The sequence below is a fragment of the Heteronotia binoei genome, chromosome 11, assembly GCF_032191835.1.
Source record: "Heteronotia binoei isolate CCM8104 ecotype False Entrance Well chromosome 11, APGP_CSIRO_Hbin_v1, whole genome shotgun sequence".
In the NCBI taxonomy this organism is placed as follows: domain Eukaryota; kingdom Metazoa; phylum Chordata; class Lepidosauria; order Squamata; family Gekkonidae; genus Heteronotia; species Heteronotia binoei.
Genome location: NC_083233.1, coordinates 48,808,368 through 48,820,312, shown reverse-complemented (window position 1 = coordinate 48,820,312; position 11,945 = coordinate 48,808,368). Strand labels below are relative to the sequence as shown.

The window sequence follows — 11,945 nt, the reverse complement described above, 5'->3', positions numbered from 1 at the left end:
TTTGCAATGCATTTTGCAAATGCATGCTTTGGATTGGCTGCTGGGGCTCCTCTCCCCCTCTCCCTCCCTCCCTGATCCCAGGGAGGCTATGGAAGAGGCGGGAAAAGGCTTCCAAAGGCGGGAAAGGAGGCAAGCAGCTTCCCTGAGGCTCCAGAAGCTCCTTTCCCGCCTCTTATATTGAGTTCCGTATACTTCCGAATATTGATTCGGAAGTATACGGCTCCCGTATAATGCCTTCTAATTGCATTTGGAAGTATACGACGCCATATACTTCCAAATCAGGGGGTATTTGGTGGTCTATTCGGTTTGGCTGAACCGAATGCACACCCCTAGTTTCTACTCTTCCCACCATCAGGCTTCCACCAAAGAACAGGCCTTGTATGCATAATGCTGGCTTTGTCCTCTGTTTTATGGTCTTAGCAACTGTAAACCCCCGCAATGCCCAGCAGAAGGAAAGGCCAAATCAGGTGACCCTTTGCTGCACAGCATCAGAGGACAAGGCCATTAAAAGAGGGTGTTGGCAGCTTCAGGAAGGAAGTGCATTCCAAGCTGTCTGTCATGCAGTTTGGGCTTTTTTTTTTTGCGGGTTCAGCAGGAACTTCAGTGCTTCGGCATCAGCTTCATTCCTTCCTTCCTGATGAGTCCTCAGCATTTTCTAGGCCAGCTGTCTTCTACTGTTAGCCTCATCTCTCTCCCCTTTCCCTTCTCTGCTCCACCTCCTTGACTGCTTCCCCACCCGCCTTTGAGCTCCCTTACCTCTTGGCAAAAATGAACAGTGGTGATGGAGAGGTGGCCTAGCCAGAGATAGACAGCTCCCCACAGACAAACCTGCTCAGCCAGGCATTGAGTCCCTTCTGTGTCCTGATCTGTGAAGCATAAGTGAGAATTAGGGTCTTCCTAGATGGTTTGTGAGTGTGCTGGGGAGCTCACATTGTCCACAGATGCTCTCTACAGAGTCAGTCTTAATTCAGCTCCAATAGCATACATAAAAAACACCATATAACACAAAGAGGTAGACTTGCCATAGAGAGATATAAATTGTTCTGTAAACAAAGAGGCCAGCCTCAAAAGGTGCTCAACAATAAAATGGCTATTCATTTGCTGAAGTACTCCAAATTAGCTTCTCTGACGCATTTCAACTATTATGTACTATTCATCAGAGATAAGCTAAAAAACATTCAAAACTATATTATTAAGCCACTGAAATTACATTGAGGCATTTAAAAATATTTAAATAATATGTACTAGAATCAAATTTACTTGAAGAGATTTCTGGACTTCAATTATTCTTCAGATACACCACTACAAAACTGCAATCACAACAGGCTTTCCAATCTTCCTTACATTTTATTATTTTATTAACATGCATTCTGTTTGATTCCCATTGTTAACACAATGACAACACAGATCTCTTGTGATCAGTGTTTTAAGACGAAGACATTGACACTCCTCCCTTCCTGGCTTCACCTTCCCATCTTCCTCTGTGTTGGCCACCACTGTGGGAAGCTCCTCCAGACCTCAGAATAGGAGGGAAGCTGCAGCATCTTTACCCTCTTCCCTTGCTTGGTCAGCTATCTTCACTCCAGAGAGAAGTTCTGTCCACACGGTTTTCCTCACCAGCCTGTCCCTGGAGCTTCCCTTAGGAAGGGTTCCCCTAGGACCAATCTCAGCCCTATTCCTCAGACTCTAGCACTTGTTTGGGCCAGTCTGGAGCTATGGGTGTGGCATTTGCCCACCCCTTCCTGGCTGCTGCCTGCTTCTCAATCTTTCTCTCCAGAGTCCAACCTCTGGCTGAGGGCTTTTCTCTACCTCAGCCCATGGCTTGTTCTGGCCTCCCCTTGTTAATGACCTCTTGCCTTGGCCACTGCTGTGTCGTTTGGCAAGGCTACTGTCCTCCCCAGGGTGGGACCATTTCCTTAGTAGTGTTGGGGGCAGAAGGGGGCTGACCCTGGGTGGTGTGGGTGCCACCAGGATGTTGTCAGTCATTTACATGATCAGCTTTTTTGGAATGAACTTAGACTGACAGCCCTTGGCAGCTACTAGCCCCTCTTGGCTTGGCCCTCCTCCTGTAGCTGAACTGGTGGCAATTCTCCTGGCCTTGGATGAGTGCCTGCCAGTCTGACCCTCAAGGATGGCCCCACCACAGCTGCTGGGGATCTAGTCCAGGAATTGACTCTGGGCAATAGCTCAGTTCAGAAGCCCAGAGGGCAGGGAGTTGCTGATCTCAGTGTAGCACCAGCACAACTAAGAATTCCTTTCCCATTCAAATAGCATGTGAAATTAGAGGCTGTCTAGCAGGACTTTTTATAATTTCCAGCCAAATGATGCTCAGATTCTTAATCTGCGAAACTCAAAATTCATACTGATCTTCTTTAGAGACATACAGCTCAAACTTTATTGATCTGTGAGTTCTGGTTTGATCCATGCCTATTCATAAATGTTCAAAATGTAAGCAAAATTATTCACAGCATTGGAGGTTTTACATTGACAGCACCCCAGAAACAGGATCTTCATATCTCTTATGGCTCTTGGCTATGACCTAAGAGGATGGTGGCCTAGATAGGTCAGTGTACAACCCTGTGTTGCAACTTGTATACTCAGCACAGTGAGATTTGGGGGAGAGGCTAGGTTCCAGGTTCAGTCCTTGGCATTTCCAGTTAAAGAATCTGACAGTAGGTGCTGTCAGTCTATGTAGACAATACTGACTTTGATGGACCAAGGGTCTGATTGGGTATAAGGCAGATTTATGTTTTGAACACAGCTGAGCATTCCCAGAAGGGACCAACAACTCTGTTGTCATTTGTTGTTCAAAAACTTGGTGCTGTCCAAGTTCTCCTTCTGTAATGGGAACCAGTCTCAGAGACTGCAAACTAGTAAGTGACAAAGAAGGGAGGCAGGAGATGATGATGATGAAGAAGAAGATTGCAGATTTATACCCTGCCCTTCTCTCTGAATCAGAGACTGAGAGTGACTTACAATCTCCTATATCTACCTCCCCCCCTCAACAGAGGTGTGAGGTGGGTGGAGCTGAGAGGGCTCTCACAACAACTGCCCTTTCAAGGACAACTCTTGTGATAGCTATGGCTAACCTAAGGCCATTCCAGCAGCTGTAAGTGGAGGAGTAGGGAATCAAACCCAGTTCTCCCAGATAAGAGTCTTCCCACCTAGCCACTACACCAAAATGGAAGGTGCTTTGAAAGATCAGAATTATTCTGCTTTGGCAGCAGCATCAATTGTTTCATCACAAACTAATTGAGAGCAACAAGGTGATGCTGCATAAAAATGGAATTGATGCCAGCCCTAGCTCCTCCCTCTTTTAGTGGACTATGGCATATGTCCCATTCTCATCTTCTTAGGAGACTTCTGAATTCACATGGAGTAACCTTTTATTTGATTTTTGTTTCCAAATTTACATTCCAGCAACTTACCTCCAAAAAACATCTAGGCAACTTTTCCTGGGTAGCTGCCCACTCTTTCTCCCAAAGATACAGGAAAAGGTGGCCAGGAAACCTTCTTAAGCCATTTGAGTTATTTGAGAATAGTATATTTATTAGTAGCTTCATAGTAGAACATTGGCTTATGGGAAAGTGTTTCTGGGTTTAGTTTCTTCTTTTCTACCCCCCCTTCCCAGTTGTCTTGATCAACTATCAGCCTCACTCACTCTCTTTTTTCCCTCCCTCTCTCAGTTTTTCTGTGTGGGATGCTATGGGCTATCCTTCCAGAGATGTGATGTGGATAAAACTTACCTGCCTCTGTGAAATTTTTGGGCACCTTTCTGTTTATGGTGCCATCCAATGGATCTATCAATAAATAATTGAGAGGGACTATGATCTGACACCAACAAAACCACTTCAATGAGAGCTGTGCCAATTTCATCACAACTTCAAAGCTTCAAAGATAACTTTGATTTGACTTTGTGTGTTAAAACTTGCAAGAGCCCCCCAGAAGCATATGGATGCATGCTGCCATTGCCGTGTGTGTCTGTTTATGTTGTAGGCGCACATGCAGAAAATGCAGCAATCTCTAAATCTCAGAGGCAGGAGGAAACACCCAATATCTTCATCTCTTATTCATTATGTGTGCCAGAATCTGTGTTTTTCCTCTTTTGCTTGGGTGAGTTTCTGTATGTCTGCTCATTTCTGTTGCTTGAAGAAAGGGAAAGCTCTAGAGTAGCAGTATCAAGAGGTCTCTGAAGGGGCTCTTGACCTGAACCCAGACCCAACATCTCCAGAGCTGGTTGTATGGGGGTGGGGAGGAGTGAGAGCTGGTTCCCGCCTCTGTGTTGGTTGAAGGATACTGACAGGTTAAAGCTTTTGTAATTTGCTTTTCAGCAAGGTTCTATACTTTGGTGTGTTGAATGGGACAAATGGCTCTGAGCTGAAGCAATGCTGAAGCACTTCTAGAGCTGCTTCAAGTGCCTCCTTCCCTGTGGCAACTGTTACTATGTAGAGACCTTTGATTTCTTTGTACAAATGAGGTGATTTTCTTTGTCAATGCATTTTCTTCATAAAGTAAAGAATGGATCTTTACAGCAGAGGTTGACCCCAACAATGTACGGAATTGACTAGGATGAGCAAAATCCTGTCACCATTAGATTTTTGCTCCTTGTACTAATGATGTTGTCCTTCGTGTAGCAGGCAACAAAGACAGTGCAAACACATCAAGATGAGGTCTCACAGGATTGGTTGCAGATGTTGGCAACTAAAACTGAACTGAAATTATCTGGTACATGCTCTGTGGCAAGTTCAAATACCCTGATACTTAATTCTCAGAAAATAAAAATCCATGAAGTGTTATGATTTTTGTGCTTTCTTCCCTCCCTTACTTCGTATTACTACAGAGGGAACAACAGAATAAACTAAGGATAGCAACTGATGCCCTCCTTCTCCAGGGTGAGAATTTGGGGGCCCTGGAAAACATATTGTTGTGGTATCACATTAACATCACTTGTGGTATGAAACTGGAAGTGATGTCATTGCATTTGGGCAATGTTCATGGATTTCCTAGAACATCATCCTGATGTAGTGACAGAACTTCCAGTTTCACTTGTCTAGTCCTTCATTAAATCCACCCAAGCCTTCCATTAGAAAAGGTTTTTTTTGTAGACCTTTCTGCAGGTTTTGTTGTTGATTCCTCACTATTCTTTTTATTTTTATTGTGAATTCCATTACAGGCTTTGCTGATAGTAATGCTGCTGGTTATTCTATTGTTTTTGTTTTTAATTTTGTAAACTATTATTAGAAGTTGTCAATCATGTGCTGATCACATACATAAGCAAGCAAGGCACATACCAGGTTTTCAAGAAAAGCTCAGAAAGCCATCCAAGAAGTCAACAAGCTAAGAGTTCACACCAGAAGGTCATTGCCAGAGAGGATGAGCCAATGAGCATGGTCAGGAAATCCAGAGGTCATACATGAGTCAGATTCACAAAGCCCGAATCCAAAATTCAGCCCAAGGTCATGCCAGCAAGACTCTACCAGGTTGATTCATTACTTCCACACAGGACACTACCCTTACTGACTTTTTACATCCATCTGCAGAACAGGCCCTATTGCAGCCAGCTGCTTGAACATAACCCTGCAACAACTCATCTTCATCAAGCAGCTGACATTTGGAAGACCTATGCTCCATCTTGTCTCCTGAAACTCTGCCCTAAGTCTTTGCCACCAGCATTACAAGGGTGGGGGTGAAGGCGGAGGGCTGGTAACAAGCATTTGAGCCTCATTTGTTGTAGCAGGGATAGGGAGTGCTGGCAGCCCTACCCCAACTGTTGGCTGTGAGTTCTGACAATCTTGTTGCTGATTCTCTGAAATTATCCTCCTGAGGAGTCCTCTTCTCCCAAAGAGTTCCTGCTGGTGTAATGTTCTGGCTGACTCTTGACACTATTTCAGGACTAAAAGTTCAAAAGAGCATGGAATATATATATATACGTTTTTAAAAGGATTTAAAATGGGCAGAGATTGCAAAGTTAAAGTCCAGGTGTAGTTCACAGCACCTGGAAAAATGTTGATGGACTCAGATACAAGATGGTCTGACTCAGAACTTATCTATCTATGGCACAGAAGGAGATAGTAGTGTGGCATAATGATGAGATGGTGGAGTGGGCCACACCACTTGAGAATGCAAGTTAAAGTTTACATTCCCTTATTTTAGTAATTCCCTGGAAGTGGAAAACAAGGCCATTATGGAGGTCTAGCCTAGAACCTTGTGTGCTAATGCTGTATTTTAATGGACTTTAAAAATATGACCTCTCCTAAATAATATGTGAAGCACTATAGCCCATTTTACCCACTCAGAGTCTCCTACTTCATTGATCTAGCTTCAGCTTTACAGATAGCCCTAGATAACATAGAAAGATGTGTGTGTATTTATGTACACATGGATGTAGAATGGGTTGGGCTGAGCTAGTAGTTCCTGCTGGCAGGTCAAGGCATCCATTCTGTTTTCTGTTATATGAGCAGAGCTCTGACAGATTTTTGCCCACAACTATGTTTGAGAGTAATGATTAGATTGTTGTGTGTGTGATGATTTCTCTATTTAATATTTTGAATACTATACTGCTTCTGCTTCTCCCTATCTGCAAGGATGGCTGCTATTTAAAAACAGAATGGGCTTCATTCTGAAACAATCTTGGTATATCAGGATCATTTAGATTGCATGATTCTCAGTTACAATTTTTACCTCGCTTTTCTTCCAAAGAATTTAGAGCAGCATACATGATTGTCTTATTATCATTTTATCTTTGAACCTGGGCTTTTGGAAGCAGGAACTCCTTTGCATATTAGGCCACCCCCCTCCTGATGTAGCCAATCCTCCAAGAGCCTACAGTTAGCCCTGTAAGCTCTTGGAGGATTGGGTACATAAGAGGAGTGTGGTCTAATATGCAAAGGAGTTCCTACTACAAAAAACCCCCTGCTTACAACAACCCTGTGATGTAGGGTAGGCTAAGAGAGACCAATTGGCCCAAGGTCACACAGCAAATCTCTGTGGCAAGATGGGGATTTGAACCTGGGTTCCCAGTTCTTAGTCCAACACTTAGTCCAACAGCACATTGGCTCTCTGGTGTCCAGTGAAATAGCCTACCAGATTTGGCCTTGTGATAATGTTATAAAGCTAAATCAATTTGTGGGCAATGCTTTCTACTCTTTCATAGTTCCCCTCCCTCAAGCGAAGGCTAGTGAAACAGTCACAGTTTAGCCTCTGTATGTAACAGTGGACAGCCTGAAAGAACAGCCTTCTTGTTTTCCTACCATTGTGAAGTTTTCTTTAGATCCAGCAGACATGATTTTATTATAATTATGAAACTCTGTATGAACCACATAATGTTGTTCTCAGAAGAACCATTCTTTATTATCAAGAGTAGTGTTTTCAGACTGCCCACCCCCATCCAACCTCAGCACTTGACAAGCAAAATGCCCATTAACACACCTAACAATTTTGTTGTTCGAGACTCAGTGGTTACTTTTAGAGGCCCACTGGGTTTCCATAGCAACCAGAAGGCCTGCTCAAGATCCTAACTATTTCCTATGGCAGCATTGGAGGAAACCAATATGATATGGGAGGAGCTGAAATCCAGAAAATCCCCGGCAAGAAGAGATCTGCAAGAGTTCACCATTTGTGGTGAAATGGGAGGCCCACTGTCTTCTCTATGTGGTACCCACTTTTTTCTGCTGCGATTGAGAAGGATGCCAACAGGCCAGCAGGAGAAAATTTCCTATCTTTTAAACAGCGACTTAATAGTATGTAATCCATGCCATAAAAAGCATCTACTGCCCAATTCCACACATCAAACCTCTATTAAAGAGAAAGAACTTCCCCTCCCCACCAGGCCTGTTGGCAACCCCACTTCAGGTAAGTGTTTGGCAATTTTAATCTCACGCAGCTGCTTGACAAGACCCCACATAGTGAGCAGCTCTTGCCTCACTAAGAAGTAGGGTTGTCAACTCTGGCTTGGGGAATTCCTAGAGATTTGGGGGTAGAACTTGTGGAGGGGATGGAACTCAGCGAGGGTTTGATGCCACAGATTTCACCCTCCAAAGTTGCCATTTCCTGCAAGGGAACTGAGTTCTATAGTATAGATATCAGTTCTAATTCTGAAAGAACTCCAGGCCAGACCTGGGGGCTGGCAACTTTTTGCCTGTGATATAGATACCCTGCCAGAGTGTGTGTTAAGATTGTCAGATCCTTCTTGGCAACTGGGAGCTGGAGGGAAGCCTTTTCCATGCTCCAGCAATGTGTTCATATCACTTCCAAAGTGAACTGGAAGTGTTGACTCATCATGTGGTGACATTGAGGTGACATTCTGGTATTTGGGCAAAAACTCTAGGGTAAATTTGACTTCTATCACAGTGTTCCCCCCTCCCCCAAAAATACCCTGACACCCATGACATCATGATGTCACTTTTGGGAAACATGGGCAGTAATATAGACAAGTTGCTGCACATCGGCTGGGCCTCCCTCTTTTTCAGGGTAAGTTCCCCTTGCTGGCTGGCTGATCAGTGGTGGGGGTGGGTGGGGCCTGGCAGTGGGGGACCTCCACCTCAACCAGGAGGTCTGGCAACCCTAGCCAAACTAGATGATACATCTGACATATACAGGGTTGGGGGCCTGACTAAGGCAATCTCCTACTCCAATCTACTCACAATTAAGCAGTAGGAGAAAATGGGGAAGGCGATGATGTTGCAGACATGACAAGGTCACATTCCTTCTGGTTGCCTCAGCTGCAACACTCTAGGGATTTCTCCAGTCTCTAAGGTGATCTCCTGGAAGTAATGTAGCCACATCAGCAATGGTACCTCAGAGCTCCTAGAGTTTGCCAGTATAGGGCTAGGTCAACCCTAGTCCTGGCTTACAATTCTACTTAATGTCTTGGGGAAGTAACATTCTCAAGCACTCTAGGACCTGAATTGGCTTGGAAGCATGGATGAAATGGCTGTTTGCCTCACATCAACAGTTGTTCAGCTTCAGAATTTGGCACAGGAGGGAAGCCTGAAGCCCCTCCCGGTTGCCATGCTCTCAAGCTGATTGAGGTTCTCAAGTCCTTGAAAACATTAGTTCTTTTAAGTCACATGATTGCAAGTGGGAGGGGGAAAAGACTCGATATCTGTCATACATATGGTCTAGTTGGGCCCTCAGTGCTGCATTTCTAACTGGAAGCTCTCCTGGGAACTGGGCTTATCATCAGGACATTGCGATAACTGCTTGCTGCTGGATGCCCTCCAGGGGTGATGTGGTTCTCCCTTGGTCCTCCCGAGGTTAAAGAAATCTCCAGTTCTCCGTAGGGACCTATTTGACCAAGGAGACCTCAGAAGGTTATAAGGCTGAAATTATGCAGGCAGCAGGACCATTCCTGATCTCCTAACATCAGAAAGCTTTACAGCCTGGCCTGACAGGGGAACAGAAGAGTGAACCCATTCTCATTCCTCACTGATGAAGAATCTTCTATTCCCAATCCAGTCAGTAAACAGATGGGAAATCTTGGCCCAGCCTTCCTTTCAGCAGTTCAATGAAAGAAGGAAGGACTGGTTTGCCTTGCAGCCTGCATCCTGGCTTGGCCCCATTAGGAAATCCTTAGCCAAATGTTGTGCCATCATGCAATTAAGCTCACCCTGTGCTTCCACAGAACGCAGGCAAGGCTAAATTTATGAATGTATTAAACATGACATATCATTATTCAGATCATATTCAACAGTGTCAGAACTCATCTCTAGTCTTGGCTGAATTTGTTCTCTAAGAATAGGACCCAACGCACCAGCTGTCCCTGTCAGCATCTTTTCTGCATCCCGCATCTCTTCCAGTGACAGCCCCTTAATGTGACATTCACTCCCGAAGTATGTTCTCTTTAAAACATTTATTTGCAATTTACCTCATGAGTAAATATTAATGGGAAGAAGCTCTGAGCAAACAGTAGCTGCTTGTAAGGTTGAAAGCCTGTGGCAGCACCCGGGTTACACCAGCTCAGGATCTGACCCTTCGGGAAGCTCTTCCCTGATTCATTCTGAGCTTCACATTTCCCAACCCTGGTAAGGACTTCTGCTGTATCCCATTTATTTGCCCCTGCAGTAAAGGGAGAAACACAGACATCTCTTACGCACCTCTTTGCCTTCACTGGATCTGCAGAGAATGTCAGCAGGCAATAGTTCTTGCCTGGCAAACTTGCTCGAATCCCATTATACTTGTTGGGGAAATAATTTGGATGATACCTGGGGACAGCCAACTGAATATTGCAGTACAATAATTTTAAATGTACTGCAGAGATCTGTTTGCTTTACCACAAAAAGCTTCTCCAACAACAAGAAAAAAAGACATGCTAAAAGGATTGTGGAGAAATGGTCTCATATGTCAAGTGCAGGTTCTGGTTACAAGGTGCCAGGCCCAATAATTACTCCTGGCCCCACCCTCTGGCCCCCTTGGGTTTGAAAATGGGCATCGAGATAAAAAGATGGACAAGACATTTCTCCTTTTCTGAAAATCTTTATTTGCGGAAACTAGAGATAGAGATAGGCGATCCAGTACACAATATTGAAGAGCAGGAAGGCAGTGGGAAAGAAAACTCGGGAATAGGAGTCCAGGCGGGAAATGTGGATGCGAATTCGGCCCTCCCGCCACATCCCTGTTTGACAGTCCTCAATGCAGCAAAAGAACCTCTGGCATTCCTTCCCTTCTGCACAAGGGGAGCCCAGCTCTTCACTCTCATCATCTTCTACCTCTGGAGGCCAGTGCAAGATGCTGTTGATGTTGATGGTGGTGTAGGAGGGCACCATGTGAGCATGACTGGCTGGCTGCAGCAGGACAAAAGATGGGTAAGAGAAGCAGTGAAAAAACAGAGAGCTCAGCCTCTATCCTCCAAGCTGCCCAGCCTGTTCGACTGGCACTCAGGGACCTATTTGGCAGGCATAGCTTAGGGGGAGGAGTCTCATCCTGCATATCCCACTAACACAGTTCTCTGGAAACCCAGACAAACCTAACGCCTGTTCAGTAAGCTCAACTGAGTTCGTGGGACCCAAAATGCAATCCAGCACAAGCCCATGTCCTGTCAGCAAAAAAAGCAATGGGGAGAACCAGAGGCAGCCTCTCTGTAGCTCAGCACTGGGAGGTGGGATTACACAATTGAGAATTTCTAGAAATTCAGATGCAAAGCCTTGTTCTGCAGTGGGAAGAGAGGGTTGAATGGGGGACAATGGAGTGCTTGTGTGAGATTCAGTGGAAATATCTAGGAGGTATGAAATGGATAAAAACCTTGCAAATTCCCCCCTGCTAATAAGCACAATCCACTGTCACAAAGTTGCCCCCTAAATTCCAAATACTGGGTCAACTGTTCCCTCCAAGGCTACCACTGGGATCTCATGTGCTGCTCAACATGATGTAGAATCCAGTGTCTCTGCTCTGTTTGACAGCATCTCCAATTACTCTTATACTCACCAGCCTGGGTTTCTTGTTGTTGTGCTCTGCTGGTTTCTTGTTTCCCACTAGGTAGTTGAGTGTGGCATACTCAATGAGGGCAGCAAAGACAAAGATGAAGCACACAGAGACAAACAGGTCCATGGCTGTGATGTATGAGACCCTGGGTAGATGCTTGCGAGAGATGGTACTCAGTGTGGTCATGGTGAGTACAGTAGTGATACCTGGGAGAGGAACCACATGCATTAGCTGACGTTCAAAGGACTGCCTAGCAATTCCAAATTGAGCAAATGGAAAAAAGATTCTCTTTGAGTTCAATAAGGAGGTGGATGTTGGGACTTTACCTACCTGAGATGTGGCCCTTTGGGAATTTTTGGGAATTCAGAAAAATGTCTATGCGTATGCATGAGCATAAACAGAGAAGGGATTGTGCGTGAAGGACCACATCTCCCAAAATGAACTTACTCAACAATTGTACTCTTCACAACATGGTCTCCTAGCACTCCTCTTTTTTTATAAGAATATGATCTGCTATGGCTTAGGCC

General features: G+C 44.8%; 1 protein-coding gene across 4 annotated transcripts in view; it reads right to left on the bottom strand.

The window, feature by feature from the left end:
• Positions 1-10,453: 10,453 nt before the first annotated feature.
• LOC132579423 (gamma-aminobutyric acid receptor subunit gamma-4) overlaps positions 10,454-11,945 on the bottom strand; it is a 65,233-nt gene continuing 63,741 nt past the window's right edge. For 3 of the 4 annotated variants that reach the window (XM_060249759.1, XM_060249762.1, XM_060249761.1), the window contains 2 exons: positions 11,422-11,624; positions 10,454-10,781 (listed from right to left, as the gene is read on the bottom strand). In XM_060249759.1, coding sequence (XP_060105742.1) covers positions 10,488-10,781; positions 11,422-11,624 — 497 coding nt within the window. In that variant the 3' untranslated portion in view covers positions 10,454-10,487. The remainder of the gene's footprint in view (positions 10,782-11,421; positions 11,625-11,945) is intronic. The other variant, XM_060249760.1, reaches the window with a different exon arrangement.